Raw genomic sequence first — 26,420 nt, forward strand, 5'->3', positions numbered from 1 at the left:
CTGTTTCAGATGCTACCAGGTGGCAGGAGTTACAGCCACACAGAGCCACTAGCAGCAGACTGCCAAGCAGCTGGTTCCCCAATCAGGTTTATTATACTGTAAATGCATGCCAGGAAAGAGTGAAAACACTCATTAACTCTACACCAAATCTCTTCACCAAAAATGGCCAACAACGCATCGCATCATAATATTATAGATCTGCTATTTACCCCTGATATTTCCCTCCGCCTTTTGTGACACACCCAGAATATGGAGGCTATGTAACAGAAGTGTTGGCAAAAAAGTGACCACTATAAGGCGATTTTGTACATTAGATTGGCAGAAATAACCAATCTAATGTACAAGCTCACAACACATCGCGATGTGATGCACTGTGACCTTGTAGATCCAATATTTTTGAAGACGCCTATAATAATGGCATGTCCAAAATACAGCCAATTGATTAATGAATGTATGGTTGCAGAAAGTAAGAAAGTGTCTATACTGTACGTACGTATCAATCACAAATAAATAAATCAGCCAAAAAAAAGGAGGAGGAAATACAAATAAAATTCTTTAATTGTAAATGCGAACGGCACTACTAGGGGTGGCAATTCCCACCTCTGGAATCACAAAGTCCCATTTAGATTAGTACAGTATGTGATATCTTAGATGTTGTGTCGCGTGTGTTGGCTGCTGGTGTGAAGTCATTGGGGATGTCTAATTATATGGTGATGACAATTCATTCAATGTATTGAAAGCTGATATAATGACTTGATTGGTTGCACCTTGGAGAGATTCACACAAACTCTAGAAGATACACACAGACAGCTCTTGCTAAACAGGGTCAGAGTCAGACCTTTGGGAAGTTGCAGGGGGTGAAGCGTAAAGGGGACAGCAATGAACCTGTTTTCCATGTCATATTGTCATATTTTCCAAGTAGGTCTATTTTTCGATGCAATGCTTGAATATTTGCCATATTTAGCCATTATAAAATAATGTTTTGTTGTTCTTTATATTCCATATTAGTGATTTGATGATGCTCACACTCACTGTCTGTTGAGTTACTCCTGAAGAAGACATATCGCCTGCAGTCAACTGTATTAGAGGGGCTGGCGGCTGCCGACTGCTAACACTAACAGGTTAGTTTCAATTACATGTTTGTCAATAGGCAATTGTGACTTTGTATACCTGGATGTTAACCAGATCAGTGGCCTTGTGGTTGAGTGTCCGCCCTGGGACTGGGAGGCTGGGGTTCAATCCCCAGTCGGGTCATACCAAAGACTCTACAAAATGGGACCCAGTGCCTCCCTGCTTGGCAGTGCACCCTTGATGCACTCAGCATCAAGGGTTGGATTGGGGGTAAGTCCCTGTGACATACTAGCGTCATGTCCAGGGGGTGTACTTGTACATCAAGCTGCCTCATGCTACAGAAACAGGAGATAGGCTCCTGCCCTATGGGCCTCATGGCTCGGCAAGGCTACTTACTTGGAAATGAACCAAAACTTGAAGTAATGCTAATCAACTGGTGGGGGTGCTGGGCTAAAGAGGCTTCACAAAGGATAGAGCTCGCATACCATATGTAGGTACAAAAATGTCTTTATTCTGCTGACTCAAACTTGAAATGATACCAGAGGTGTTATTGCAAAAATAGTTATTATATTATTTACAGTATGCACCATTTGATACTCAGATTAAAAATACATGCACAGGTCATTTTCCGCTAGTGCCCAAACTGGAACGATCTTCCACCCCATGAATGTCAAATATTGTCAAACCACAGGCAAACCACATTTGAAAACTGTGCCTGGCAATGTGTCCACAGGTGTCCCTGCCTGAGCAACCCCTGCAATCCCCGCGCTGTGAGCTTATCGTACATCTGCTATTTTTGAATAGACAACGCTAACATCTAAAATTACACAGATGCTTTAATTCCTGGTTTTAATGGGTTAAGAGTGTAATTTGTAATTATTTTTGATAGTTTCAAGTGAAGATTGACAGGAAAGAGGGAGATAAATATAGCAAAGGTTGTCATGAACGGGACTCGAACACGTGTCGCGCTGTCAGGCCAGAGCCTATATAGATATGTGGCATGCGCCTCAACCACGACACCCGGAAATTCCCTTTTTCAATTTGAAAACATTGTGTGGGAGATTTTTGAATTCCACTATGAGAGAATCTTGAAATGCATTACATTCAGCCAGTGAATTGTTCTGCAACTACAGGCTAACAAACCAGCATAGCACCTCAATTAACTGTATCTGATCCGCACGACTTGTTTAGTAGAAAGAATGGTTAGCCGTGCAGAGCACACACCTTTAGCGATAATCAACTGTCCCAGAAAAGCCTCCCAATGAGCTGAAGCGGCTGGCTGCTTCCGAGTGAGAAAGCCACAGTTTGACACAGAATGCAGCAGCACACAACTTCCTTGAGGTCTCGGCTCACCCTGAACATCCCCGCATTCTGTTGCGATGCTTGGGTCCCAGCCAGCTGTCAATACAAGGCAAAAAGAAAAGGGAATCACCAACAGATGTCAAGGACTCTTGACACTGCACACAGTCACACTCACATACTATATTGGCGAATAACTTTTCCTCGCCTGTATAAGTGCCCTCATTTCCATCTTGGCTTATCTAGCAGCTGTTTAAACAGCCGAGTGCACTCAGTTACCTGTGCTTGGCTGTGGGGAATTGCTGTGTATTTGAACTCTAACTGTGCACTGCTTTGCATCATTGGACTTTTCTGGCTATCTACAGTAGCCCTTTGTGTTTCCAAATATATAAAGGAAGATAAATGGTGCACTATCCTAGCAGAGAGGCCCAGTGGATATGTGTGTCTTTGGACAAATTAATTAAGCAAATAAGGCCTACATTATAGATAAATGTTGTGATAGAGGCTAGGCAGACAGTCCACCCCTGAAGCGGAAATGGGTAATCTTGAATCTTGAAATCTTAGGCAAGCACGAACAATATTATTTTTTTTAATAGGAAAGGTTGTGCTATTACGTTGGCTTCCCACAGTTGTTTTGTGGTGTTGTGACAGGAAAACAAATTGAAAAATAAAATGGTTGTATGAAACACATTGCGCTGTCCTCCATATACATGCCTTGCATAAGCTTGGAACTGCCCTGTAGAACGTGCACATTCACTGAACTGTTGTGATGTTGCTTGTGTTCATCTCATATTAATCACTGCATAGCATATTATGCAGGGCTCCTGACAGTGCCATTTATTACAACTAGCACCACTCTCAGAAAGCAGCGTGAGGTATGACCAGTGTCTAGAATAGTGACGTGTGTTCAGGTGGCAGAGACAGGCCTGGCAAGCCAAATAGCTGTGACATCTGGCCTGCATGCCATCAGCAGGCCACACTTGCCTAATGAACTAACATGTTCACGTTGGCAGCACTGGGTGTCCCATTTATTAGCAATTTTAGGACACACACAGGGGGGGGGTAATTCTATTTGATAATTACAGCTCAGCTTCCAGGGGCTGGTTGCACCACCTAACATACTGTATAGTCAAACTCAGCCCAGTGACAGTCTATAGGCCTAACGTATCTTTAAAGCGTGGTTCAGACCAAAGATTTGCGATGAGGCAAAACAGTTTTAAGCCCGATTTGGTTTCCCTTATGAATCCTTTGTTATTACTTGCATTTATTGAAGGGACTTCCCATAATTTACATTTGGAAATGTAGTTGATTCTGGTTATTTTTTATTTGACTTCACACTTTTGAATGTGTTTTTCCTGTGAAAAAACAAACGCATGATTAGATTTTTCTTGTTTGTTTAAAGCACTGTGTAGTAGTGTACCGTGGTTATGATAAGTACTCTATATTTAAAGTTTCTTCGTATACTGATCTTTTTTTAAATGTTTTATTATTCTTTATTTAGGGACATCCACAATCATATTATACAACCATTTTTCAAATAGTGTTTATTTGTCCACAGGTTGTTGTTGTTGTTTTTTCAATTTTAGACAGGAACAAAAAATAAATAAAAATATTAGGGAGACATAAGAGAGACATGAGTAAGACAGAATCATTCAATCCTTGCCGCTACAAAATCTGGTCTCAAAGGTATAATATATTCCACCCAGTTGGCAGTTAGACCAAGAAATTCTCCTGCAGTCTGAGAGAGAGAGTCTGAGAGAGAAAGTGATCTGTTCCATATTATAAATATAATTTACTATATCTATCCATTATTTTATGGTGGGGCCTCAGGAAGCAACCAGTGTCGTGTAAATACTTTTCTACATGCCGATATCAGAATACCGAATAGGTATTCATCAGATCTTCCCGTCTGACAATTTGCATGTCCCAATAATAATGTAGTAAACTCTAAGGGCAAATTTGCACCAAATATTGTATTTATTGATCTCTGAAATTCTGTCCAGAAGGTTCTAATCACTGGGCACCCCCAGAAAATATGCCAATGGTTAGCCTCCCGAGACCCACACTGTCTCCAGCATGTTGCCTCCCCATTCGAGAAATGTGCCTTCTGTTTCGGCGTAATGAAGAAACGGAAGACATTTCCACCCAAATTCCCTCCATACATGTGAATTAGTACATTTCCATTGGAACTGACATATATCAGACCACTCATCGTTTGATATAATGATGTTATACTGTATCATATTTATACTGTAAAATACTATACTGTTGTACTGTATATCATTTTAAAATGATTCTGTGGACATGTATGACGAATGAAACGTATGCCCTTAGTGTCTTCTGTACAACTAGTACACCTTAAGGCCACAGTTTGGCCTCATGGGTGGGTGGATAGCCAGCATGGTGCTGTAATTGCCCTGGGCTCACCGACTGTCACTTTCACCTCCAGTTATTATCTGTCAACATGGGTCTGACATCGCGGTATGCAGGTTGCGTGACGGGGGTGAGATGCTGTCAGGAGAAGCGGCTTAGTCAGACAATCAGTGGTGTAAAGTAACTAAGTACATTTACTTAACGGTTTTACTGCTCCTGGCGGAATGTTCCGTCATAAGGAATCCAACCAGCAACTGCTTCTGGCGTAATGTTCCGTCTGATAAGCTTTATTATTGATATCAAACCGGATCGCTGATTTATTTTTTATTATTATTATTTTGGCTTGGCCTTTCGTTCTTTAGCGATCCTAGACCGGATTTCGCAACCGTGCTGCCGTCCACCTCCCTTTATACAGACTGACTAAAAAGCTGAATAACTCGAAATCTACAGAGTTCTCCATGGTTTTGATAAAATGCGCGATCGTTCGGTGGTCTTTGCTGATTATCCGGTGGTTTAGATGGAAACTTTCTAGAGCAAGGATGGCTTCATTTTAGCTCGCTAGCATTGACGCTATTTATTTAGCATTAAAGATGGGACAGACAGGAGTGCACATGCGTGCGCGCGGCGTCATTAAAACGCTGTGGTACCAGTAAAAAAACACCATGACACCACTGCTCTTACCTCTCTTGTGTTTCACTCTTACTGCTGTCGCTGCTATGACAGCTGAATTTCCTTCCAGGGATCACTAATGTTTTATTATCTTATAAATGTTATTTTGTTTAGCTTTTTGCTATCGTGTGAGAGATTTCAGTAGAGGAGGCCACATAAGTTGAACAGGCTTTGGAATTTCATCTATTGCTGAAGCTGTCGGTAGGTTTGTTAAGGAAATGGATTTGATGCCTTTGGCCGAATGCAAGACTGGCACACAAAACTCTTAGACAGCCACACAAATCACTTCAGTCACAGTTACAAACACACAGGTTCCATGAAATTCACTTATGAACAAACTTCCTGAGCCTTTCAGATCAGATTTAGTCAGGGAATTACTTTTTCAATGTGAAGAGCAATGAATAGAATTTACCCCCTGTACTGTATTGATATCAGTATGTAATTGTCCACTAAAGACAAAATTATATAATATTCTTTACATGACTAACTTCTTAACCACAAACTCTCTATAAAGGGCAAACAATCCACGGAAATTGACTGACACCAAATGATATAATCTCTGCATGCATGTATCCTTCAAATGAATTAATGGAATAGTCCATTATCTAAATTATTATACACTTGATGAATGACATGGACAGAATTGTTAGTAAAGGTCACTTGGAAAACAACTTTTAAGTATAATAGTAACAGAATTTGTAATATATTAAGTATTGGTACAGGCGGTTTTCAATTATCAGACCTGTCAACCAGCTAAAGGAGAACCAGTTCCTTGCTGTCAAAGTGGCAAAAACGATATGCCTATGTAACACGAGCCTCAATATTTTCCAGACTATTTGTTTGTAATGTAGATATGAAGTACAGGAATACCCCCCCCCCCCCCTCCCCTCCCTCCACAACAAATGTTCTATACAGCACAACTTGAGATACCTACCGAGCTCATTTGCACAAACGGCTGATTGATGATGTGCGTCCACTATCCTGATCGGTCAACACAACCCTCTGTCCCCGCAGAACGGCTTCATGCACATTCAGCACTGGAAACAAACACATACAGTACGCAACAACTATTACAGTGTACTACACTTTGTACTATACATTCAGTGTACTATACATTCAGCAATGGAAATAAACACATAAGCAACAACTATTACAGTGTACTACACTTTGTGTACTATACATTCAGTGTACTATAGCCTACATTCAGCAATGGAAATAAACACATAAGCAACAACTATTACAGTGTACTACACTTTGTGTACTATACATTCAGTGCACTATACATTCAGCAATGGAAATAAACACATAAGCAACAACTATTACAGTGTACTACACTTTGTGTACTATACATTCAGTGTACTATACATTCAGTGTACTATAGCCTACATTCAGCAATGGAAATAAACACATAAGCAACAACTATTTCAGTGTACTATACAATAAGCGCCATGTGAGCGTGGCAGAATATGAGAGACGAGAGTGCATCAGTGTTGGTTTGGTGACTAAAACTATGACGAAAAATGCTCGACTAAATGTTTTTCACTGACAAACAAACAAAAATAAGCTATGATGTTACCTATCCACTTTGTGCCTTGTGGCACATAAGGCCTCTTTGATGACTAAGACTAAAGACTAAGACTAAATGTAAAATATTATATTGACAATTTCGTCAACAAATAAAAACTTGACTAAAATGTTAGGGAGGGACTATTCCATGGCTATTTTCAGCATGCAACCAAGTTGTAAGATCAGGCATTATGATGCCATCAAGGCCCACTTTATGATATTTACTCGACTAAAACTAGACAAACTATAACATCTCTTTGGATGAAGATGCTAGGCCTATATAATTATATTATATATAGTTATGTATTAACCATTTACCAATGTTTATTCAAACAATAATGTAAACAAATTAAACGATGGTGAAATTGATTGCACAGACTATCATCCACACACGATCTGACAGAAAATATCATCTTATTGTATAATGTTTTGTTTTTTTCAAGCAAAGCAAATGATACCTTGATATTTAATTAGATCTTCCACCTCCGCAACATCGCCCGCCTTCGTCCCATGCTATCCCACACTGCCGTTGAGACACTCATTCATGCCTTCATCACATCCAGACTCGACTACTGCAATAGCCTCCTCTGGTGTCACCACCAAGGTCCTCAAAAAACTACAGTACGTCCAAAACTCCGCCGCCCACCTGCTCACCAGAACCCGATCCAGGGACCACATCACACCTGTCCTTCGTGACCTCCACTGGCTCCCAGTCAAATTCAGAATTGATTTCAAAATACTCACCATCACCTACAAAGCCCTCAACAACCAGGCCCCCCTCTACCTCTCTCAACTCATCCACCGTCATGTCCCCTCTCGCTCCCTCAGGTCAAGCACTGCCAACCAACTGGAACCCCAGTACAAGTCCAACAAACGAACTTGGGGAGACAGGGCCTTCGCAGTGGCCGCCCCTTCTCTGTGGAACTCACTCCCAACACATCAGAGCTGCCCCCACCTTCGAAATGTTCAAAAGCACACTCAAAACCCACATTTTCAGACTTTCAGACTTTCACACACACCCTTCTTGTTTGTCCACTTTTGATTTTGATTTCTAGTTTTTAACCTTTTAAATCTTTTAACTAGTTTTCAATTTTTTATTTTTATTTATGTTCTGTAAAGCGACTTTGGGTACCTTGAAAAGCGCTATATAAATCGTATATATTATTATTATTTTTAGATCTGCATTCCTTAACAGTGCCACCTGTTGGACAGAAAGTGCCAGAAAAAAAGGACAAATAAAATAATAAATAAGCGTGGGCGCGTGCGTCCGTGTGCACGTCGCATGCACGTCGGATTAAAAAAAAATCTAAAAAAATAATAATAAAAAAGTTTACTTTTTTTTTTTAAAATAAAAAGGTAATGTTACGTTCTGGCACAGGAGGGGTGTGCTGCTAAAAACGTATCAATACGTTTTGGCACAGAATGTGTTTTAATTATGCTGTGGTCATTGTAAATGAAAACTGCAAAGTCTGCTTGCAGTCTAGGGTGGTACAGTACATTCTGCATAATTTGACAGAATTACAAAGTAACTGATTACAACCACAACTGATTAATGTGCTTACAGTGTCTGTAAAGTAGATTTAATCACAACGCCACTATTTGGAAGCAATGGGCAGCTCGTTCCTAACTACAGCACATTTGGGTAGCTTGTGAGCATTTGATCTAATTTGAGAATTTAATTACTTTAATCTATATTGATCCTTTCAAAATTAGCAATTACCAGTTTGGCATCCGGGTGAGGGAGAAATTAGATACAGATGGGTACCAAGGACAACACAGCAACTGTTACTAAAATGTAGAATTGTAGAATTTTACATTAAAGCAAAATGTCCGTTTTTATGAAAGGCATAGTACAAACTAGAACAATTCTCAAACCTTTTCACGTCATGAAAATATTATAATATTTGTGATTAGATTTGTGATATTGAAATCTTTCAGAGATATTACAAATGTGTCACAAACGTACGATTTCCTTGAAAATAGCTGATGTATCTAGGTTTAAATTGGTGGTTAAATAGATTTTTATGCTATTTTTTCTGTCTTTACCTTGCTTTACATGTGCAGCCTCTTATAGGTGAGGTACATGCCAATACATCTGGAAGGGAACGGGCTCTTCTAGGACGTCTCCAGCCACAGTTTGATGAGCATGGAATTGAATTAACCATATGCCAGTGTTCACTCCATCTGATCTCCGATCACAGTTGAGAAACTGATGGGAGATTTTGGAACCACCTCTACCCAACCATAAGGTATCTGCCAAAATAAAGCAAAGAAGGCAACTGTCTTCATATCAAAATGTTAGTTTGGTGCTAAATATCATCACCCCACCTACACTGATAAACAACAAGCTGTTGTATTATATAGAAATTTCACGAAATACCTTTCGTTTATGGGTAGGTTTCCTTCAAAACCTAGCTGCAGAACATTATTTTATGTACTCCCAGGACAGAAAATTCTAGAATTTTCGCTGTCCTGGGCTCTAAGGGTGACGTAGGAAGCCACGCCTATCCCGTATAGATACCTGCGTGGCTACGTCAGCCCTCATTCAACTTTTCTTCTGCTAAGCTGCGAGAACGAACTTTAACATTCCAGTGTGTGCAGGGTAATATATCTCGCAAACTCGGCCGAGAGATTAATTCTTTAGGACCGTGAGATCTCTGGTACACTCTCGAAGCAAACAGAAGGATACTTCTCGAGAAAAAAAGCCGAACTTCGACACAAGTGAGTTCTAGGCAACTTGTTGCTACGCTAGCTTGTCGAAAAAACAGCTCGCGCCTCTTTTTCTCTCTCGCTAAAGCTAGCGTTTGTTAGCTTAAAGCTATCCATAGTTAGCTTAGCGCTACTAGGCAGATACGCCTGTGGTCTACTATTACACGCCACGAGGAAGATAAACCTGTGGCTGTTAAGCACTCGGACTCCTCTCTCTACAAGCAACCATGTCGCTGACGAGGGAGACCCAGCCCGGGGAAAGACGCCATCGAGGACAGCCGGTGCCCGCCGACTGTCAAGAAGGCCCCAAACAAAAGACGTGCTCCACCTGGGGATGCGGGAACACGATGTCGGGCAAAGACGGGCATGACGAGTGCATGTATTGTCTCGGCCTCACCCACACCCGTGAGTCCATGGAGGAAATCGGTCCCGTTCGCCTCCATTGTGAGAAAATGGACGACGACGTCCTAAACAACAGGCTCGGACGTGTCCAAAGGTATTATGACAACTTTGCCGCCCACGGACTCCGAGAGAGGAGCCCCACTCCTCCCCCGCGACGAGCTCGCATACAAGTCCCGCCAAAGGGGCTTTGGCCCCGCGTCACCACCGGAGAGGGACAACGAGCTACCCCGAGACAGAGGCTCGACTACTCGGGCAACAGAGCCCCAACCGGAGCCTCTTCTTCAAGAGCAGCACCTGCCGGCGCTAGCCGAGACAGGTACGCTACTTCAGCCTCTGCAACCAGGGCTCACGAGGCCACTGATTACGAGGCTCATGGCGCGAGGCCAAGGGATACCTTCGCACCGCGCCGCTCTTCCCCAGCTCCACGTGCTCGACAACACGTCGTGCAGGCCACCATTGAGTGCCCGCCCAGACATACAGCTAGACGCAGACAGCCTGCCGTTGCACCCAGCTATATGGTGGACCGCCTGGACCCTTCCCCAGACCGCGCAATGTCTCCCGGTGGGGAGCATTGGACTACCAGGGAGGAAGGGGAGCTTCGTGATGACGAGCTCCCTTCCTTCCAGGAGCAACTCCAGGACTACCACGTCCTGGACGAGGCCTACGCGGACGAGCGAGATGGCCATGATGACCTCTCCCCCGGGGACTACGTCAGCACCACTCGTCGCCCCTTCGACGACCTGGATGCCATGGACATACAGGAGCACCAGCAAGCCAGGGCTCCTGTCCCCCCGCCTCCTGTACCCCCCATGGATGACTCCAATATTTACGAGATATACAGGAAGGCTAGTGCACGTTGTAACCACACATGGCCTAAGTCAACTGTCAAGGTACTACCATGGGAAGGCAGGACTGATGAGTCCGCCCCCCCCCCTGCACCTAGAAGACAGAAGCTCCCTATGGCACAGGGCTTCGAGGAGGCCATGATGCACGCCTGGGACGAACCCCTCCTGAAGGTGGATTTTCCCAAGGCCAGCGCCAAGGGGCCCAACGACATACCAGATAAACAAACCCTCGCCATAGACTTCATGCCAGCTATGGACAAGGCTATAGCGGCCTACCTGGCCAACCCTGCAGCTCCTAGAGTGGATCACCACGTAAAGGAACCGCAGCTCCTGTCCAGCAGCGTGAGGGAAGCCTCAAGACTGAACAAGTGGCAGTATGCACACATGTCATTCGTGGCGAAGGCCCTCAATGCAGGAGCACTTCTCCAGGGTTCCATGAAGAGCCTCCTCATTGAGATGGGACAGAAGTCCATTAAAGTCCAGCTAGCGGAACTGCCAGAAGACCTGGCCGAGTTACGCCGCCTGAATCACGAGATGGCCACCCTCCAGAGGGACTCCACTCTCCACAACGCCAAGGCAATGGCATGTTCCATCCTCCAGGAGAGATGGCGTTGGGTCGATCAGACCAGCGCCATCTCCCTGGAGACAAAGAAAGAGTTTGTGGCTGGAAATATCCACCCAGACAGTATGTTTAAGGACGCTCTGGCCAAGATGTCAGAGACCATCCAACAGCTCGAGTCCTCCACCAAGACGATGAAGGCGCTCGAACCGCTGGCCAACCAGGCCGCCCCGGTAGGCCGCCCCAAGGCTAAGAAGGCACCCTGGAAGGCCAAGACCGATGACAAACCCAGGTCCCAGGACCGGAGCGGAGATAGACAGCGACAGCCTGCAGGCCGAGGCAGAGCAGACCGCCGCACCTCTCCGCCGCCCTACAAGGCCAGGAGCGCTCCCAGAGGCCGAGGCCAGGGGAAGCGCAAATGACCTGCCCGGGCCGGGTCATCTTCCCCACCACACTCAGAGTTCAAGGCCAGAGGTGGGGATCACAGATCTCACCTCAGAGCCTGCGCTGAAGCGCTTAAGGGGGCCTGTACACAGTGCTGTGAGCACCGTTGTACAGACCCCGAAAATTGTTATGTGCAATTCACATGTGTATGTTTTTCCACGTTGTTCAATAAAGAAAACAAAAAAACAAAAAACACAAAAAACAATAAAACCAACTCTGAAGGGCATAGGCCCAGTGGGAAAGATAACCCACACTGTGACAGCTTTAGCTGTCACAGGCCAAAAACTCCACGCCAATTTTTTCCAAACTCAATACCGAAAAAATTCACTAGAGGGAGACATTTCACACAAAGTAAGTCTTCCCCTAGGCAGGCCATGCACCACGCTGACAAGCACAGGGAACCCTTTGTCACGTCATCTGTCACAATGGCGGATATCCGGGGCTTCCCCGTGGATAATCCGTACAATTCAGACAGGATACAGGCTACAGTTCGCCTCGAAACCGCCCACTTCCAGGGAAATTATTTTCTCAGAAGCGAGCGGGCAAAAGGCCGCTATTCTGCAAGAGGAAATCAATTCATTAATGCAGAAAGGCGCCATCACAGAGGTGGCCCTCGACCAATCAATGAACGGTTTTTACTCCCGCTATTTCTTGGTAAAGAAAAAGGGGGGCGGACTCCGTCCCATTCTAGACCTGAGGGCATTGAATCGTCACTTAAAAAAGCTGCGATTCAAAATGCTTACTCCACCAGTCCTCCTACGCCTAATTCGCGAAGGGGACTGGTTTACGTCAATAGACCTGCAAGACGCATATTTCCACATTCCGATTTACCCGCCGCACAGAAAATTTCTGCGCTTCGGGTTCAGAGGAAAAGTGTACGAGTACACAGTCCTTCCCTTCGGAATGTCACTGAGTCCCAGAGTCTTCATAAAGTGCACCGCGGCAGCTATCGCTCCGCTCCGACAGCAAGGGATCCGTCTCGCTACATACGTAGACGACTGGATCCTACTTGCAGACTCTCCACGAGAAGCACTGTCGCACACACATCGTGTGCTCAGCCACCTCGACTCGCTTGGGTTTATAATAAACCACGAGAAGAGCATGCTTATGCCAACACAGTCAATAGACTTTATAGGCATAACACTGAACTCAATCTCTTACACGGCCCGCCTGAGCCAAGAGAGAATAGACGCAACACTGCAGTGCGTGGCGTCATTCAAAAGGGGACGCTCGATTCCTTTTCATGCATGCCTCCGGATGGCGGGGTTAATGGCCTCTGCGGTCTATTTAATCCGCCTAGCAAGGCTACATATGAGACCTTTCCAACGATGGATAGGCTCTCTACATGTACCAATGCACCGTCGGCACCAGAAGGTAACAGTAACATCACAATGCATACTAGCCCTTCAATGGTGGTCAGACAGGAAAACCCTCTCAGAGGGCGTCCCCATGGGAAAGCCTCTGATCAGGAAAGTCATCACTACAGACGCCAGCATGACAGGCTGGGGAGCCACGATGGAAGGACTCACAGCCAGAGGTTTATGGTTGGGGCCACTACGTGCCCTTCACATAAATTACTTAGAGCTCATGGCAGTCTTCCTCGCCCTGAAACACTTCGAGCAGCGCATCCTGGGTTGCCATGTCCTAGTCAGGACAGACAACACCACGGCCATGTGCTACATCAACAGACAAGGTGGACTCAGGTCCCCTCGTCTTCATCAACTGGCTCAGCAACTGATCCTGTGGTGCAACACACGCGTCCTCTCAATAGTAGCGTGTCACGTCCCAGGTCTTCTGAACACAGGGGCAGACCTGCTGTCCAGAGGACCTCTCCGCTACTCAGACTGGTCACTACACCCTCATGCAGTGGCCCAGGTCTGGAGCAGGTTTGGGAAATCCAAGGTGGATCTCTTTGCCACAGAGGAGAACACGAAGTGTCCCCTCTTCTTCGCAATCAGGGGACCATCAACGTTGGGGCTAGACGCTCTGTCACACCAATGGCCCAAAACCCTTCTCTACGCCTTTCCCCCGCTATCCCTCATCAGCCCCACTCTGGACAGAGTGAGGACTCAGGGTCTGAAGGTGCTCCTAATAGCCCCGTCGTGGGGGGTCTGGAGGTCGGAAATAACCCCTCTCCTCTACGACCAGCCGTGGAGAATTCCCCTTCGAGCGGATCTCCTCTCTCAAGCGAGGGGGGAGATCTTCCACCCTCACCCCCAGGACCTAGACCTATGGGTCTGGCCCGTCAAAGGGTGATGTTGACTGCCGTGGGTCTACCTCCGAACGTAATCGAAACGATTCAGAAAGGCAGAGCCCAGTCAACAAGGGACCGTTACGACACAGCCTGGCGCGTCTTCGAGCATTGGTGCTCACGAAGACCAGACCAAACAGTCCCCTACCAGGCCTCAGTGATCGACGTCCTGTCATTCCTGCAGGAGCTCCTAGACAACGGTCTAGGCCTCTCCTCAGTCAAGGTCCATTTGGCGGCAATCTCTGCCTGCCACCCAGGCTTTGATAACCAGACGGTGTGGAAGCACCCGCTGGTAAAACAATTCATGAAGGGTGTACGCAGGGAACATAGGACATGCAGATCCCTCGTTCCCTCGTGGGATTTGTCCCTGGTTCTAAAGGCGCTGGCTACAGCACCCTTTGAACCACTACAAACCGTGAGCCTCAAGCTCCTAACCCTGAAGGTGGCTCTCCTGATCGCACTCACGACAGCAAAAAGGGTCAGCGACCTACATGCGCTCTCGATCTCTCCAGACTGCATGAGGTTCGATGAGGGGTCGACCAAGGTCACCCTAAAGGCAAACCCCGCCTTCATTCCCAAAAATGCTCTCTCAGTGTGTGTGCCAGTGAACCTACAGGCTTTCCATCCCCCGCCGTTCTCCTCTGACGAAGACAGCAGGCTTAATTGCCTCTGCCCAGTCAGAGCTTTACGCATATACGCGGATAGACTGGCTCCCTTCAGACAAGGAAGCCAACTCTTTGTGTCCTGGGGTGCCAGGACCAAAGGAAAGCCCGTCACGAAGGTCACTATCTCTAACTGGATAGTGGAAGCCATCCGTCTGGCCTACACTAGCCAAGGCGTGGATTCCCCTCAAGCCCTGAGGGCCCACTCCACAAGAGGTGTGGCAGCTTCCCGGGCACTCTACAAGGGTGTCTCCATTCAGGAAGTCTGCACAGCAGCAAGCTGGTCTACACCCTCGACTTTCGCCACATACTATAACCTAGATGTGGCAGCGCCTTCGCTAGCGCACGCGGTCTTGGGGGCCGCTGCTCAGTAAGGCATCAGGGCAGCATAGCGCTGCCTCCTGCTCTCCACAAGGACTAGGTTCTGGACCCAAAAGGGTCCGAGCCCCTCCCAAAAGGTTTACCTGGGACCCACTGGAAGTTCAGGTCACGGGAGTTCATAAAGTCCCATAAACGAAAGGTATTTCGTGAAATTTCTATATAATACAACGTTAAAGGTTACTTTAGTAACCACGGTTGTATATATAAATTGAACGAAATACCTTTCGTGGAACGCCCTTCTGTTCTCTAAAGCAGAAGAAAAGTTCCGAATGAGGGCTGACGTAGCCACGCAGGTATCTATACGGGATAGGCGTGGCTTCCTACGTCACCCTTAGAGCCCAGGACAGCGAAAATTCTAGAATTTTCTGTCCTGGGAGTACATAAAATAATGTTCTGCAGCTAGGTTTTGAAGGAAACCTACCCATAAACGAAAGGTATTTCGTTCAATTTATATATACAACCGTGGTTACTAAAGTAACCTTTAACGTTTCTCTGCATAAACATTTCCTTCAATGCAGCATGGTTAGAAATCCTTCCATCTCTCATCCGTTACATTTCTTATTTTCTTTATAGAAATGTACTGTATGCCATGCAAAGTCCAGTAATGGGTATTCATGAATTTCCAGTTTCCAGACTAGGGAATAATCTGCATTAATGTAAATATAGAGGGCTCTATGCCTAAAAGCAAGCAGGATACTGCTTTCCACCACTACACAGGCATAAAGCAAAGAATGCAAGAGTCTTAATATAGTATTGGTGCATAAACAGGCTTACTTCGCCATAGAATAAACCTTAACAAAATGTACAGGGTGTGAGAGGGATATGGTCAAATTATTCCACACATCTTTTGGTGTATTCATACTGGTAGCACTTTTTTGATTTTAGCTATTATAATAATAATAATAATGAATGGCATTTTTATAGTGCTTTTCCAAATGCTCAAAGCGCTTTACAATTTTTCATTCATTCATACATTGGGAGAATGGGAGGTGAAGCAGCGAACAGTCAACGCCAGCGTCCTCACTTCCCACATTCACACACCAATGGTGGCAAGCTCACACCGACCGACTCATTGGAGGAAATGTAGGGTTCAGTGTCTTGCCCAAGGACACTTCGACACTTCGAACCGCCGAACCAGAATCTCCAGAGAATCTCCAGAATCTCCAAGAAAGGGGTTATTGTATGTGGGCTTAGTGATCATTTTATGATATTCTGTACCCGCAAAATACAAAAACTTAAGACCGGCTGCCACAAAACAGTCATATCAAGGGACCTCAAAACCTACTCTAGTGAGGTCTTTAACCAAGTATTGGAGAGTCTGGATTGGTCCGATGAGCTTAATAGCACACTTGTCGAAGAAGCTTGGCTTGGCTTCAAAACCAAATTTACATCAGTACTGAACTACATGGCTCCTTTGAGAACCACCAGGGGCAAAACCCGCTCGGAACCATGGATGAATTCGGACATACTGGCTGCAATGAAAGCCAGAGACAAAAAATGCTCTGAAGTTCTAAAATGCAAGTCAAAGCTAGCCAAGCGCTTCGACAGTGTTCGCCAAGCTCGTTTGAACAACCTAAATACACAACGAATCAAACTACGAAACAGTGTAACTGCCATGACCAAATCAGCTAAAAGTAACTTCATTAATGATAAAGCTCAGGAAAACAAAAACAATCCTCATGAGCTCTGGAAGCTACTAAACAATCAACTAAGCTATGGTCAGAAACTAAAAACCAGATTTTCGAACATAAACATCAAATCTGACAACACTCTCATCACTGACAACCTTGATGTGGCCAACTACTTGAATATCTTCTTTACAAACATAGCAACAACTCTGGTTAACAAACTGCCCTCCCACTCTGGGCTCTTTGGTGTAGAGCACATTACAACCTTCTACAAAAACCTAGGTGTTTGTAAAGACGATTTTAAACTAGTTATGGTAACAACTGATGAGGTAATTAAGAAACTGAGTGCCCTCAAACCCCACAAGGCCACAGGCCATGACAACATTCCCTCCAAATTTCTCAGAGACTCAGCCATCTCTATAGCTCCAATCATCACCCACATAGTAAACCTCTCCATCAAACAGGGACAGGTCCCCCAAGATTTCAAACTGGCCAAAGTAACCCCCTTGCACAAGAAAGGGAGTAAATTAGACCCCGGCAACTACCGCCCTATTTCTATTCTTAGTTCCATCTCGAAAGTGATGGAAAAAATAGTCTATGAACAGGTTGAAAAGTATCTTGCCACTAACAAATTATTGTACGAGTTCCAATCTGGCTTCAGAACATCCCACTCCACTGACACATGCCTTCTCTATTTAAGCGACCACATCAAACAAGAGGTGGACGCTGGCAAATACTGCGGCATGGTCATGCTGGACCTCCAAAAGGCTTTTGACACCGTGAACCACTCCATACTGGTTAACAAGCTAAAAGCAATTGGTTTCGATAGCACATCAGTGAGCTGGATGCAATCCTACCTGGAGGGGAGAGAACAGATGGTGGAAGTGAACGGAACACTGTCCCCCCCCCTCCCAGTGAGCTTTGGCGTTCCACAAGGAAGCATACTAGGACCTCTACTGTTCCTAATATATGTAAACGACATGACTTCAGCCTGTGACTGCAACTTGTTCCTGTTCGCAGATGACTCAGCACTGCTGGTCTCGGACAGGGACAAACTGCAGGTTGAAAATGCCCTCAGCTCTGAACTCGGTAGAATCTGCACCTGGCTCGCTGATAACAAACTATCTTTACACCTGGGAAAAACTGAATCCATTCTCTTTGGCTCTATTAGTAATCTCAGCAAGGCAAATGGCTTCTTGGTTAGAGTGGGTGACAATGTTATCACACGTAAAGATGAAATTACCTACCTAGGTTCCATCCTGGAGGCTAATCTTTCCGGTGATAAAATGGCCACCAACGTAATCAAAAAAGTCAACCATAGAACAAGATTCCTCTACAGGATCTCCTCACTGGTCAACAAAAACACCTTGAAGACCTTAACAGGAGCCCTTGTACAGGGTTTCTTTGACTATGCATGCACCTCCTGGTACCACAGCACCTCAAAGGCCCTTAAAACCAGGCTCCAGACTTCCCAAAACAAACTGGTCAGGCTCCTACTTGATCTAGCCCCCCGAACCCACCTCACCCCTGCCCACTTCGACAGGCTGGAATGGCTTAGGGTCGACGACAGAGTACAGCAACTTGCAATGGGTCTGGTCCACAAGATTCGATACACCACCAAGATACCCATGTACCTGTCTAGATACTTCCTTAATGTTAACGAAGTCCACACCCACAACACCAGAGGGAGTGCAACGAACCATGTACAACCCAGATTCGGCACAAACAAGGGACTAAATTCTTTTCGCTCCTATGCCACCAAAATGTGGAACGCCCTACCAACTGTCATTAAGACATGCGAATCCCTTGACTCCTTCAAAACCGCTCTCAAAGGGCACCTACGGATGGCTGCAATTCGAAACTGGCCCCTGTAAAATCGGAATCCCTCAAACACGAACGCAAGGACAACGGTCGCGGCCACACAGCCAACTCAAGGTATGGCCACTGAGCCAACTTGGGGACCCAACGCAAGGACAACACAAGAGACGGTCACGGCCACACAGCCAACTCAAGGTACGGCCACGGAGCCGACTTGGGGACCCAACGCAGCTCCTCCAAGGAAAACAAACAAATTAACGGAGCTGAACGTGAATCCCCCCCACCGCCCACCCCTTTTTTTCCCCTCACTGTATATGTTTCTTTTCCCTTTTTACCTCCTTTTTGATGAATTCCTGTTCTGTCTATAGAAGTGTCTATTTGTACGTCTCTAAATGTTTTGATGATTTGAACATGGTGGACCCTGTTGGAAACAAGTGTAATGCTTAATTGGGTCGTCCACTCACAGTTAACAGCCTTTGTATTGAGTTTGTGCTTGAAATGTACTGTAATTCTGCAAACTGTTAATAAATTCTTCAATCAATCAATCAAACCATGGATCATTGGACGACCTGTTCTACCTCCTGAGCCACAACCGCCCCATATCCTATAGCTGCTATAGGATATGGGGCTATAGTATAGCACATTGTTTGCCTATTAAAATAGCAGATAAGCTCACAGCGCAAATGATGGCAAGAAATATTTTTGGCATTTTATGCTTTATTTTACAGGCAGATGGAGGAGAGACAAGACTGGAGTCAAACTCATGCTCCCATGGTCCAGTACGCACCAACTGGCTGAGCCACCAGATACAGATGGTAAGAGATTATGTATACACTCGGAAGGCACACAAGACACTAATTACCTCTAACTCTAATTACCTCCAACTCTACTACTCTACTATCTTTAACATTAAGCACTTGAAACCTATATAGAATCCTATGGAACATTAGCTGAAAATTGCACGAGCCGTTGTAGATCCGCTATTTTCGGCAAAGAGGTGTGGTGTACTAAATGGCGGATAAAATGGGGCTAAATGGCACACACAGTACAGAACGAGCGGTCAAGTTTATTAAGTATTGAGGGTTTAAAAGTGGTTAAATGTCTGAATTTAGGCTACACATGGACATGAAACCAACATATTAATAGCAATGTGTAAGCATCGTAACAGACATGGGGAATATACTGACTGAATGTACTGACTTACCTTTATCTGAATTGACCAGATGCAGATCACAGAACATGTTGTATCTGAAAGAAAAAAAAATATATAACATTATTGAAATAGGGCAAATGATGGTGATATGAATTAAGATGAAAGACTGACTTGTTGCAATACATAAACTGCATGCAACGTGTAACAAAGGATGCTTACAATTCATTACTGTAAAAAAGTAAACCAGGTTAAATTTCGGTATTGTGACCGTTTTGATTTCTAGTTATATCGCTCATGTGATGTTTAGTTTGTACTGTAGGGGTGGGACTTTATTGTCTTTTATATAGACGTGTATTATGTCATTTTGCACAATTTAGGTTAATTGTTTTTTGGATTATCTAGTTATAGGGGCCGTTAAATGGGTACTTATTGGGGGGTTAGAAGGTAAAGGTTTACTTTTTTAAGCGTAAGAGGCTATCATCGTAAAATTAGAATTATTATTAGGGTTACCTGCTTATCTTTTTAGCCTTCCTTTGAGTCCTGTGATCTATGCGCTTAATGAATGTCAGCAGTCGGCGGTATACTAGTCACAGAAGAGAATTAAAATAGCTAAAACGGCCTTCAGTCGTTATATTTAAACCATGAACAGTTGACAGTTGATATACAGTTTCCTCATGTTGAATAACAAATAAAGATTAGCAGACACCAGTGGGTTGCAGGTAAAGAAGACTGGCAACTAAGTATATCCGTTTACACTCATTGACAACATACAGTATGAGTGTAAATATCACCAAATACTCACATACGTTTACATTATGCTGCGTGTAGGAACCAGCTCCAAAGTGTCACCGCATTGAACACACTGCTAAAAGAGTACATGGGGACGTCTTACCTCATTAACCGCCATATGAGTCTCAGAGTCAAGCTACCATAGTGCAAACCAGTCAATCAGAATATCTGTTTAATAATGTAAAACTTAAGAGAATGGATTAAGAAAATCAGTTTATTAGTCTTCGAACATTTGCTCTCCACTATCCTTTATAAAGTGAAGCAAGACTCGGTGGGCAAATTGGAATAGTATAAGTTCTTGTAATAAGTTATTCATCAAGTAAAGGTGTTGCTTTTGTTATGGAATATTTTAGCCATCACCTTTATACTTCCTTTACCAGTTAATGGCCACCTATTTAGAGAGGCTTCCACATGGTCCGCAGTATGTTGTTTTTATTAAATGCTTTATGTACAAATACACAGGTTAAACACAGAACAATGCTTAGTATAAATTACACATTGTCATTGTATACAACAAATTGCTTTCAACCCCGCCCCACAAAATAAACTGAAATATAATGCCAAGATCATAGTCTAACATCTTGGAATGTTTAAAATGACGTTATAACCGTGGATTATATGCGTTGCCGTTTATACACTAATGTACACAACCAACCATCAAGAAATCATGGAGCTCTGGAACAGTTTCATGATTTAAAAGCTTTAGTTTAGATTCTTGCACATTAAACCTGTTTATGTTCTTGTAGTAATGGAGACGTGAGGAGACAATGTTTGCTGTTGTATCAAAAACGTTTGTGCCAGTTTCAACAACGGTATGGTTTTATTTAATGGATTTCGTCAGGGCTAGCCACAATGTAAAAAGTATGTCTTCTCTATATGAGTGTTCTGTGTATAAGGAATAATAAGCATTAGTTTTGAAAGATTTCATCCAGTTCGTAAGTGTAATTATCAAATGATACAAAAGTCATGCACTGTACAAAATAGTCTGAAAACATAACTGTTTTCCGGTACAAGAACAGTTTTTGCATTACTCATTGTAATATATTTGTAATGGGTAAATAATATATGTTTACATTATGTATGTTTATGATATTTAGATATGAATAAATTATATAACGGTACATATATAAGGGAAGTAAAAATAAATGCCTCTGTAGAATGCAGGCATGCCAAATGGTGTCGAGACTTGATAATGTTTGTTAACATCAAAGTATCTTCATAACGAACATTACGGTGAACCGTATGAATGACCCGTACGAATCACTTACAACACCAAAGGAATCCATTAAAGCAGTGTTTCACATTATTATTATTATTGTTATTATTATTACAGCTGAGCTATGTGGCAGGCTCATCAAGACACTGCAGGGTGACTGGGAGTGGAGAGCACCAGCATTTCAGTAGCAACAGGGGGGGGATGGCTGTAACATTTGGAGAGCCACTGCATGATGGGGCTGACTAATAAACATCCCAATAGAAGAACATTTCTGTGCGAGTTCCTGTCACCTCGGGTAACTCAAAAGTTTAATTTAAAAAACAAAAATGGAACAAACAAACTTTAAACATTATGAACCCTATTAGCGAGCATCCCTGTTCTGGTGGCGAACACTTTGCATAAAAAATAGCAGATCTACAAGCTGACAACACGTTGTGAGCTTATAGATCGGATATTTCCGAGAAAGATATTTGGTATAGAGGGACAAAAGGAGGGGGCCTAGTATAGACCCCTGGGGGACTCCGCTCAACTAAGTGTATATATGGTTAGTGGTTAATGGGGTTTGGGGTGGGATGGGGTTTAAGATATTTCCTTTGTGCGAAGTTAGTACAAATCGAAATACTGATGTTGAACCACAAGGGAATATTGTGCTAAATGTGCGTTCCTTTGACAAAATGTCCTGAAGGAGGTGATGGTGGACGCAAAAGGAAGGTCTATTACAACATTTTATGAGGAATCTTTTGACGTTGGAGGCCAAAGATTTGGAGCACCTGTCCTTCAGTATCTTCCATAGGGATGCTCTCTGTAGACCGCCCTTGTTGGCCGTGTTGCTGGAGCTTTGAGAATTGAACGGGTGGTCGCCCATTCCTCCTCTGCAAAAACATGAATTTCAGATAAATGTAGTCTCTATTTATTTACCCCATTAAGATCTGAGGCCGAGTCTACAAATGCCCTTCTAAATCAGTAGTTCTCAAACTTTCAAGATTTTTCAAAAATGATCCAAAACAGCAGTTGTACAAGCTCGCAGCGTGGCACGGAGTGACACATTGTGAGCTTGTTAATAACTGCTACTTTTGAATAGCCAATGCAAAAATCTAAAATAACACGGATGCTTTACACACACGCACATGTTCAAAAAACGCTCGCCCCCTTGTTTTACTGTTCAACTGTTTGTCGATTTATCCTTTTTTTCACTTTTTCGTCTAGAATGACATGTCCAAAATGGGGACGGCAGGGAGAAGAGTTTAAAGGATGACACGGTAGTGACAGCTCTCAGATCATCATGGCAGTGAGTTCCAGAGAGTAGGACCATAGTGACCTAATAGTGACATAATGCACCTTCAGTAGATTTAGGAGTGGGCAGTTTTCAATCCATCAAGTAAGTCTAGTGTACCTTCCTATAATTTGATTTCTATCCCAGTGGTTTCCACTTTCCAACCAGTGATCCGGGGACCACCGCAATCGTCCTTGCGGTGGGTTCTAGGTAAATGATGGAAAGTTGATAACCAAGTGGACCATTATAGATCTTTAACTCTTTAAAATGAATCCGTACGGGTCCATTTCGTTTAATGTTATGCTGTCAAGAATTAAATGTCAGCATTATTTAATTTAAAGAAGTCTAACAATTATAGAAGTAGAAGAATTGTTATTTTGATCAACATTTTCACACTGTAGGAGAGACACTGTTGTTTCTCCTATGGCTCTTTTTGTATTGACCTGTACGTGAACTGTACCCACAGTTCACAGTTCTACAAACTGTTAATAACATTTTTAATCAAAATCTTATCTAACGATAACAAAGTAAGTCTTGGGTCTGAGAGGCTAAATCTCATCAAACGGTGGTCCGTGGCTCAAATGCCGAATAAATACTGGACCTTGATATGAAAAGGGTTGTAAACCATTGCTCTATCCCATCAGACCAAGGACATTTAAGAGATTCTCTTTTTCATTTGAGGCACAGCAGGGGTTACTGCTGCTCGCTCCAAAGAAAATTAATTTACTAGGTCCGGAAGCCCCAATTCCTGTACAGCAGTGGTTCTCAATCTTTTCAAAAATAATCGTATTTGAACTGGGGAAACCTCGATCCCCCCACCCTGATAAGCACTTGGAATTGTAAGAGTTGAGTCATTCAATTTAGTTTGCCTCTGTTCCAGATACATATTGAGAAAATAGCCGATCTACAAGCTCACGACTTTCTCATAGTAGAAAATGTAGATCTATTTTCAAATTAAAGTGTATGAAATGTATACGGTATAGGGCAAAGTAACTAGTAACTAAAGTTTTCAAATAAATGTAGTGGAATAAAAGTAGGCCTACAAAATTTGCCTCTGGAGTATTTCCAATTTTCAGTACTTTTACTTCTAATCCGCTACATCTCAGTCAAGTAAAAAATAAATAAAACACCTACAAATTTAACTACATTACTTGAGTAAATGTACTTGGTTACTTTACACCACCATTGGTCATAAGTATATATAAAAAATACTCAAGTAAAATAGATACTCGAAATATGCACATTACTGCCCACCACTGGCTGAGTGCATAAAGCTGTCCAGCTCTGGTACATAGCACACAGCTTTAGGTCCAAGTCACAGTAAGTATTGTACTTACTTCTCCACTATATCTCGGAAGCAAATATTTCATGTACCATCTACTCCACTACATTTATTTTGAAACGTTTAGTTATTGTAGATTTTGATTATTATTACAAAACATACAGTAGGCCTAACCACTTCAGCCCACATTTCAGCTATTTGAAAATAGCCGATCTACAAGCTCACATGTGTCGCGGCGCATTGTGAGCTTGTAGATCGGCTATTTTCAAATGATTTTTATACATTTGAAAACTTGAAATGGGACATTCTGCATAATGAGTACTTTTGGTACTTTTAAGTACATTTTGATGCCAATACTTTGAATTCCGGACGTTTACTTGTAACAGAGTATTTCTGCATTGCAGTATTGATACTTTTACTTATTAAATAAAACATTTGAGTACTTTTCCCACCACTGTCAGTGCCTTCATTTTGGATTCTTCCTCGGTTCTCCAAAACCCTGGTTCACAATTCACTGGATATGAATGAATGAATGAATGAATTAATGAATGAATGAATGACCGAACGAACGAACAAACGAATGAATGAATGGTCTTGCAGGCTGTGAAAACCAGTTTATGTGGAGAGCAAGACAATAATTGTTAAGAGTGCTTCTCTGGTAAACAATCTCGATGTGCAAAAGGAAACTCACTGACTGACTGTCACCTTTTTAAAGTGGCCATCAGCAGTGGTGGAAAAGTATCGATACCATCATGTAGAAGTACTCTGTTACAAGTACAGTAAATTACCAGCATTCAAAAAGTACTTGAGTAAAAGTGTATTGAAATCAAAATATACTTAAAGTGCCAAAAGTAAAAGTGTTCATTATGCAGAATGTCCCATTTCACATGTTTCTTTTTATGTATGAAAATCCTTTGAAAATAGCCGATCTACAAGCTCACAATGCGCGACACGTTGTGATCATGTACTGTAGATCGGCTATTTTCAAATAGCCGAAGTACTGTATAAGGCTGAAGTGGTTAATGTATGTGTTCTAATAATAACTTTAATCCAGTGAGTAGACTACAGTTTTCAAATAAATGTATATATATATTTTTTTCAAATAAATATATATAAATATAAAAAATACTCCAGTATTTAAGTATAGTAAAAATACCTTAAAATTGTACTCTAGTACATGTACGCACCTTCGTTACTTTCCACCCATGAAAATGAAAATATCATATTAAAGATTTCAGGATATATGGTTGACTTTTGGCCAAGTAAGTTCACACTACAGATAATGCTGTGCATCGTTGCATCCCATTCAAACAGCTCTCTCACTAAACCAGTCAGTTAGTTATTTGTAATTTAACAGCATTTAAATAGTGGTTGGAGAGAAGCAGGGCATTTGAGGGATGGACTTGACAACAAATGGGTCAGAATTTGAGCCTCTAAGTTGATGTAAAGTGTCCTCTCACCAAATTAACTTCCCTTACCATAGTTGTCGTAGGTCTCATCATTGGCTCCGTGTCCATATTCGTAATATTCTGAAATACTAAAATATAAAAGTTGGAAACGTCAATGTCAAAACGGGCCTAATGTTATATTATAATTATAAATGATTTTAGAATATGCTGAATTAATTAAATTCTGGGCCAAAAAACTATATAGCTACAGTACAGTAATTGAGTGAGGCGCACAATGCTGTTATGCATGTCATTAATGGTAAATTAGTTGAATATAAATTGGATTACATTTATTGCTCAGTGTTGGTATTATAGATGGGAAACACATGTGCAGGATTAGTACAGAAAATGTAATAACAGTTTAATACATTTTAAGTCCTCCTGTAGAAAACGGTGGTGGAAAAAATATTCCACCACTCAGTGTTGGAAAACATATTGATTTTTTTTACTTAAGTAAAAGTATCAATATTGCAATGTAGAAACACTTTCAGGTGAAAGTCAGGGATTCAAAATATCAAGTACAAAAGTTTTGGTATCAAAATGTACTTAAAAAGTAGGCTACCAAAAGAATAATTATGCAGA

The 26,420-nt window shown here is 43.0% G+C and overlaps 2 protein-coding genes across 2 annotated transcripts in view; one reads left to right on the top strand and one right to left on the bottom strand.

The window, feature by feature from the left end:
• Positions 1-781: 781 nt before the first annotated feature.
• LOC306930710 (isoaspartyl peptidase/L-asparaginase) overlaps positions 782-26,420 on the top strand; it is a gene marked incomplete at its 3' end in the record, with an annotated part of 141,763 nt that continues 116,124 nt past the window's right edge. The window contains exons 1-3 of the mRNA XM_079511804.1: positions 782-918; positions 1,009-1,121; positions 19,406-19,492. Of these exons, the coding sequence (XP_079367930.1) occupies positions 19,490-19,492 (3 nt within the window). The 5' untranslated portion in view covers positions 782-918; positions 1,009-1,121; positions 19,406-19,489. The remainder of the gene's footprint in view (positions 919-1,008; positions 1,122-19,405; positions 19,493-26,420) is intronic.
• khdrbs2 (KH domain containing, RNA binding, signal transduction associated 2) overlaps positions 22,613-26,420 on the bottom strand; it is a gene marked incomplete at both ends in the record, with an annotated part of 102,114 nt that continues 98,306 nt past the window's right edge. Inside the window, 2 exons of the mRNA XM_079512827.1 lie at positions 22,613-22,707; positions 25,869-25,927. Coding sequence (XP_079368953.1) covers positions 22,613-22,707; positions 25,869-25,927 — 154 coding nt within the window. The remainder of the gene's footprint in view (positions 22,708-25,868; positions 25,928-26,420) is intronic.

This window comes from Electrona antarctica, assembly GCF_951216825.1.
Source record: "Electrona antarctica genome assembly, chromosome: 10".
Lineage (NCBI taxonomy): Eukaryota > Metazoa > Chordata > Actinopteri > Myctophiformes > Myctophidae > Electrona > Electrona antarctica.